The sequence below is a fragment of the Asparagus officinalis genome, chromosome 8, assembly GCF_001876935.1.
Source record: "Asparagus officinalis chromosome 8, Aspof.V1, whole genome shotgun sequence".
NCBI lineage: Eukaryota > Viridiplantae > Streptophyta > Magnoliopsida > Asparagales > Asparagaceae > Asparagus > Asparagus officinalis.
Window position 1 is genome coordinate 116,670,382 of NC_033801.1, and position 7,393 is coordinate 116,677,774.

Below are 7,393 nucleotides of genomic sequence, written 5' to 3' on the forward strand. Positions count from 1 at the left end.
ATTGATGCTAGTTCCCCTCTAGCAAATTTTGCCTCCCTTCAGACTCTTTCTTACTCTAGGAAGATTTTTCAATTCATCAGAGGATTTTTCCCAGTGGTTCAACAAGCAATTTGTAAGTAACATGGACAATTCAGCAGATTGAAGTATGTAATCTTCATCATTGCAAATTGTATAATTTTTCATAATAAAATGTATTACCTTCTCAGCAAATGGTGTTATTATTGCCCATTGTTGCTCGCTCGAGGAGGCGGCTTCTAAGAGAATGTCACGATGAGAAGACGAGGCATCCATTGTTAATGTGGCGAGGGGGAGTCGGCAGATTTGCGATGACGGAGGAGGAGCCGTGGGGGCGTGATTGGGCTCGCGGCGTGGTCGGGACGGCGGCGGCGTGGTCGGGACGGCGGCGGCGTGGTCGGGACGGCGGCGGCGTGGTCGGGACGGCGGCGGCGTGGTCGGGACGGCGGCGGCGTGGTCGGGACGGCGGCGGCGTGGTCGGGACGGCGGCGGCGTGGTCGGGACGGCGGCGGCGTGGTCGGGACGGCGGCGGCGTGGTCGGGACGGCGGCGGCGTGGTCGGGACGGCGGCGGCGTGGTCGGGACGGCGGCGGCGTGGTCGGGACGGCGGCGGCGTGGTCGGGACGGCGGCGGCGTGGTCGGGACGGCGGCGGCGTGGTCGGGACGGCGGCGGCGTGGTCGGGACGGCGGCGGCGTGGTCGGGACGGCGGCGGCGTGGTCGGGACGGCGGCGGCGTGGTCGGGACGGCGGCGGCGTGGTCGGGACGGCGGCGGCGTGGTCGGGACGGCGGCGGCGTGGTCGGGACGGCGGCGGCGTGGTCGGGACGGCGGCGGCGTGGTCGGGACGGCGGCGGCGTGGTCGGGACGGCGGCGGCGTGGTCGGGACGGCGGCGGCGTGGTCGGGACGGCGGCGGCGTGGTCGGGACGGCGGCGGCGTGGTCGGGACGGCGGCGGCGTGGTCGGGACGGCGGCGGCGTGGTCGGGACGGCGGCGGCGTGGTCGGGACGGCGGCGGCGTGGTCGGGACGGCGGCGGCGTGGTCGGGACGGCGGCGGCGTGGTCGGGACGGCGGCGGCGTGGTCGGGACGGCGGCGGCGTGGTCGGGACGGCGGCGGCGTGGTCGGGACGGCGGCGGCGTGGTCGGGACGGCGGCGGCGTGGTCGGGACGGCGGCGGCGTGGTCGGGACGGCGGCGGCGTGGTCGGGACGGCGGCGGCGTGGTCGGGACGGCGGCGGCGTGGTCGGGACGGCGGCGGCGTGGTCGGGACGGCGGCGGCGTGGTCGGGACGGCGGCGGCGTGGTCGGGACGGCGGCGGCGTGGTCGGGACGGCGGCGGCGTGGTCGGGACGGCGGCGGCGTGGTCGGGACGGCGGCGGCGTGGTCGGGACGGCGGCGGCGTGGTCGGGACGGCGGCGGCGTGGTCGGGACGGCGGCGGCGTGGTCGGGACGGCGGCGGCGTGGTCGGGACGGCGGCGAATCTTTCTTGTAGTATAGAGTTGCTTCCTAAAGTCTTTATCAATGGCATTAGAATACAATAATCCAGAATTTTTTTAAGAGTTTCTTCTCGTAGTAAATTTCTTCTCAATAAACAGTAGTCTTTGTGCAATAAAAATTCACTAATTAAAAATAAAGTAAAATTTATAGTGGAAAAACTAATAATTACATTGAAGGAGGGGAATTATTGGAATTGGACGGAAAAGTGAACTTCAGCGCCAATAGGTAATTTAAAAAAAAACGTACTACAAGCTGAATAATACAAGGAGCATGATGATAATTATCCCTCAACCACACCACCAACACCAACCCATAATTTGGTATCCTTTCAAATAGGAAACAAGAGGACACGTGGTTAAATTCCAGCTCGAACGTCTAACCATATACGATTGTCGCTAGACTCTCTCTTATTAGTTGATCATTGCCTCCATCATGACTAAACTAAAGAATATTACTATAGTCAGGATGCCATGTTAGGGATCAAGTCTTTCATGACAAGATGGAACACATCAAAATGAGTTACAGGAAAATGATGAAGAAGAGTGATATATGTATCAAGTCAGCATCATTCACCATGCGCGAATCCATCTTAGGGGTTGTTTGGTTGTTGTTGGTAAAGTTGTGTATTTATGACACAACTTGAAAAGTTATTGTCCACCTCATCAATTTTACTTTTATACTTTTCTTTGTTTGTTTTTGATTCCATTAGAATCATAAATTGCTTGTTTGGTTTGCAAATGTAACTTTAATTGTTTGTTTGGAAAGTGTAAAAAGTGGTCCCTTCTCAAATGATCATATTGGTTGGAATTATTTTTTATAATTTTTTTTCCTAATTTCAATATCAGCTTTCTCCTAAAATCATGTCTTTTTTTTATGAAATCTCTTTACAAGCCACATCAGCATATGAATCACTTTATATTATTTTCACAACTACAAACAAACAATTGAAAGTGATGAAAGCTGACATTGGGACCCACTTTTTTATACTTTACATCTTTTTACATGGTAAAAACATACAATCAAACAGCCCCTTAACCGAAATGGCGTTATGTGATACTACTTCGGTCAATAAGACTATGCATCTACTTGCCCCAACTAACATATTGACCCCACTTATAAACCAATAGAGCCACACTCCCATTTCCAAGTTATAACTTTCCAACTCGATGCCATCCAACTAAAAAGGAGATTTTTTTTTTTAGAAAATCCCTCCAAAGATTCGTCATTTGTCAATAATTCCTCTTAATTTTTAAAATATAACAGAAGCCCCTTAAGTTTTAGGGTTCTCAGAAGACCCGCTTTTAACATTATGTTTTCTAAAAAAACTCCCCAAAACGTGGAAACCAATTATCACTTGGAAAAATATTTGCCTTCGTAATTTTACTTAACCATGTGAAAAATATGGTTAATTTTTTTTAAGATGTTAAAAGTTGAAAAGTTTTTCTAAGGACCCCAAAATTTAAGGAGGGTTTTGTGACAGTTAAAAAATTAAAAGGGTTATTTGGGAAAATTCAAACTTAAGAGGTTTTTTTTAAATTAAACTCACCCTGCAATTCAAGTTTAGACATACATCCTCCAAAATACATGCATACTTACGTACAACACATATATACATGAACATACATGCATACTTAAATAAAAAATAATTATTTTTAATAATTATCTTATTATTTCTTAATTAAATACCTTTATTCTCTATATTTAATATCTTAAATGACCTCCTCCCTCCACTCTCTCCACTATTTCACAAGTCTTTTCAATACTATTATTGTTACTTTTATACATGAAAAGTAAAATGTAACGGTTATTTTCACATGAAAGTAGGATTTGAAGAGGGACTCATCAGTAGTATAGTTGGTAACCTTAAGAAAAATTTAGTGATCCAATTAATGATAAAAAAACTCCTTTGTTTTCGTCGAAAGTCGCATTCATTATCGATTTCATTATAACTTTAATCGTTTACAACGAATTCAAATAACAAAAAATAAAAGTTACAATTCTCTTGAAAATAAACACAAGAATCGTTTATCGGCTCTTGCTTGCGTGGGTTCTTCGCCGTTGACGGGGTTTATCCGTGAACGACCGCGGATCGGATCCGGTTGTCGGAAAATTAACGGAGCTCCTACTTCACCAAGGAAGTATTCGCTTGAAGCTCTGAAATCGACCAAGCAAAATCAGTAGCTCTTTTCGAGATTAAGACTAAGCCTAATCTCAAGGAACGGACGTATGGGGTTTCGGATCCTTCGAAAGACTTCTCCTTTATGCTGAAGTTCGTCGGGATCTTGTTGGCCTTCGCTGAAATTTCATGCTCCTTGACTCCTCAATCCAGCAGCACCTCGTCCTCTTGATAAAATTCTCGATCTGTAAAATGGAGGTCTTAGGCTGATATTTATAGGCCTCGGGTGTGGGTATTTGGATGAGAATGAGTGATTTGGCCTTATCTTCAGTTAACAACAACCTATCCACATTTGTGGATGATATCAAATCAGTTGGGAACCGCTGAAACAGATAAATCCTGCGAAAACCGTTTTAAAACCATCAAAAACGCATTTCGGGCTCTGGACTGCGTGACGGGCCTTGCTGACTCGCGAGGGTACGGGTCGGCAAGATCTGACCCACGCTTGCATGGGTCGGACAGATCCGACCCACGCTTGCACGGGTCGGACACATCTGACTCGCGTTTACGTGGGTCGGATAGATCTAACCCGCGCTGGCGTGGGTCGGCCTGTGCCGTCCCGCGCTGGCGCGGGTCCGCCGCCTCCGTCGAGCTCCTTTTCTTTTGACGTTTTTCTTTTCGGGATTTGTACTTTTCACTGTTTCATGTATTTGGTCGATTCGTTGACTTGTATGCTTCGTTGCGGGACTGACCGTCGACCACGTCGGTCACTTGGGGCTACCTAACGTACGCGTGTTGGTTGACGTGCACGCATTGGTTGATATGGACGTGTTGATTGATGCACGCGTTTTGACTGACGCTCACGAGCTGATTGACGTGTGCGTGTTGATTGACGCGCGCGAGCTGATTGGGTAAACCTTCTTGAGTTGTCCACTCTTTGCTTTGAGTTTCGTGCGAGCTCTCATAGGCAATTTTAGACGCCTACAGATACCCCCTCTAAAGTGTTTCACCCTCATTCTTTTATAGAGGAGTCTGGAATGCTTTGGATATGATAGACCCCACCTTTAATCGGTGTTAAAGAACCTATAACTGGCTTCAGTTCTTGACTTCTCCGCATTTCAGCCCATTCAGTACTTTGTTGAATAGCTAAAATTCTTCTGATACTGCATTTATCGCCTGACCGTTGTCGAAGTATCAAATCGAAATTAGTAGGTTGATTTTGGCTCGTGTCATTGAGTTGATTTTGAACTAACTGTCTGCGTCGCAACGCGTTAGCCGGCGTTGACCTGGGACTACGTGTTGACCAACGTTGATCCTAGGGTTTCATATCAATCGACGTTGACTCTCATCATAATGCGTTGACTGGTGTTGACCTGGGGCTACACGTTGACCGGCATTAACCTTAGGGTTTTATATCAATCGACGTTGACTCTCATCGCAACGCGTTGATCAACGTTGACCTAGGGCTACGCGTTGACCGGTGTTGACCTTAGGGTTTCGCGTTGACCTAAGGAGGACCAGTTTATACTCGTATACTCCTGGGAGTTTCGGGAATCAGTTTAACCTCGTGTATCCATTGGAGGTTGCCGGGTTATCCTTAAGAATTATTACACGTAATATTCTCCAGGAACTTTCCATCGAGAGTGGAAAACAGTTTAGACTCGTATGCCCTTTGGAGTATACGTGGGTTTCGAATATCTCGAATATGAGAGAAAATACCGTGAAATTACCCGGGGGTATGAAAGTGGATCCCGAATATTCCGAATATGAGCGAAAATACCGCAAAATTACCCGGGAGTATGAAAGTGGGTCCCGAATATTCCGAATATGAGCTAAAATTCCACAAAATTACCCGAGAGTATGAAAGTGGGTGAAAGCAGAGGGGGAATACAACAAAACGACCACCGGATCATGCCCGACCCGTGCGAATGCGGGTCAGATCGATCGGACCTGCGCGAACGTGGGTCAGATCTATCCGACCCGCGCGAGCGCGGGTCAGATCTATCCGACCCGCGTGCTCACGGGTCAGGCGACGATCCGACCCGCATAAGAGCAGGTCAGGGGGCTGATCTTGGGGACTTAAGTCCCTATTCCTTTTTCTTCTTCTAATTTTCGGTTCCAGCCTCTTATCTCTTCCCCTATTTTCAGTTTTCTTCAACTTCCAGCTTTCTTCTTCTTCCCCAAACTCTATCTCTTCAAGAGTTCTTCCACTTCAGAAATTCTTCTCCTCTAAGAACTCTCAAACTCCTCAACTTTGCTAAGATAAAAACTCTTCAGAAGCTCTTGATTTTGGCCGACTTCTTCATCTCTTCATAAGCTAGCGTTCGGTTGATTTGGGTTTGAGCACTGACGGGCTTCTCCTCCTCCTCTATATTGGCCTTCTTGTTTTGATGATGATTTACAAACAATTTATATCTAATATTGTTTGTCTAGTATTTATGTTTTATATTTATTCTAGGCAAACAATATGTTGGAGGATGGATGGAATAGCGCTTCAACGACGATATCAAATGGAGGTTGGCGGAATTCTGGAGTGAAGCTTATGCAATTCAAGTTCAAGATCCAAGTTCAGCTTCATCCGCATAGTGTACCAAGTCAAGCTTATTGAAAATCAAGATTGCTTGGGTATATTAGTTTAGATTTATATTATGTGTGTTAGATATTCTAAACTCAATATCATATACACACACATTTTATTAGTTTCCTTGTATATATATGTAGTCATATATATATACAACACAAGTTTTGGTTTTTATGTTTATAAATATGAAATTACATATTTCATATTTATTATTGTGATTTGGTTTAACTACTTAGATATGAAACAAATATATTTTCATATACATACTCATACGTTTTACTTTCTATTGTATTTGTAAAAATATTGTACTCTTAGTTTTTGGACTTAACAATAATCATATACATATTTTATTAAGTCTACATAATCATTGTGCAAAGTTTCAAAATATGGTTTAGCCAAAATGTCAAAATTCACATGTTTATATTTTCATGTTTTGGCCTATTTTATAAAATGACGATATTTTTCATTCGGAAAGTCCTTTTTGGAAACCAGTCATTGTAGTATGTTTATTATCATGTCTACAATCATTTCACAAAGTTTTATATTTTTTAGAATTTATTTGATATTTTTAAATAGTGTTTTAAAATCAACAAACTATTTTTAAAACCTAGGTTTTCATATATCAGTTCACGGTCGACCGCCACGGTCGACCACCACGGTCGACCGCGCCTGAGTTCTTTCATCAGTGGACAGCAGAGACTTTCACGGTCGACCGTCGCGGTCGACCGTGAGCTTAAGATTTCCCACGGTCGACCGCCACGGTCGACCGCCGAAGTCTCTGGAGCATTTTTCTGTTGTTTTTGTTGTTCGCGGTCGACCGCCGTTTATCCCAACGACTCTTTTGGTACAGAATCAGATTTCTGATTGTTGGACTGTTTGGTCTTTTCCTTTAGGATTTTTGCTGTTGCTTCCTCTTCCTATATAAACCCCCAAACCCCCTTCTATCTCAGCAATCCAAGAAGTTTTTAAACAAGAGTTTAACAAGGGTTTAAGTTTGTTTAAAGTGTGTTTATAAGCTTTTAAGCATTTGAGTATTTCGGTTTTGTGAATCAATTCCACAAGAGCTTGAGGAGATCATCTATTAAAGTTTGAGCTTCCAACTATTCTCCCTCCACCTCTTGATCTATTGAGAAGTTTTCTAAACTCTTATCTAGCTTTACATTTGCATAGTTATTTGATTATCTTTCTTTA

General features: G+C 45.7%; 1 protein-coding gene across 1 annotated transcript; it reads left to right on the plus strand.

The window, feature by feature from the left end:
- LOC109821779 (glycine-rich cell wall structural protein-like) lies at positions 327–1,505 on the plus strand. The gene has a single exon (XM_020387937.1). The coding sequence runs from the start codon at positions 327–329 to the stop codon at positions 1,503–1,505; it is 1,179 nt and encodes a 392-aa protein (XP_020243526.1).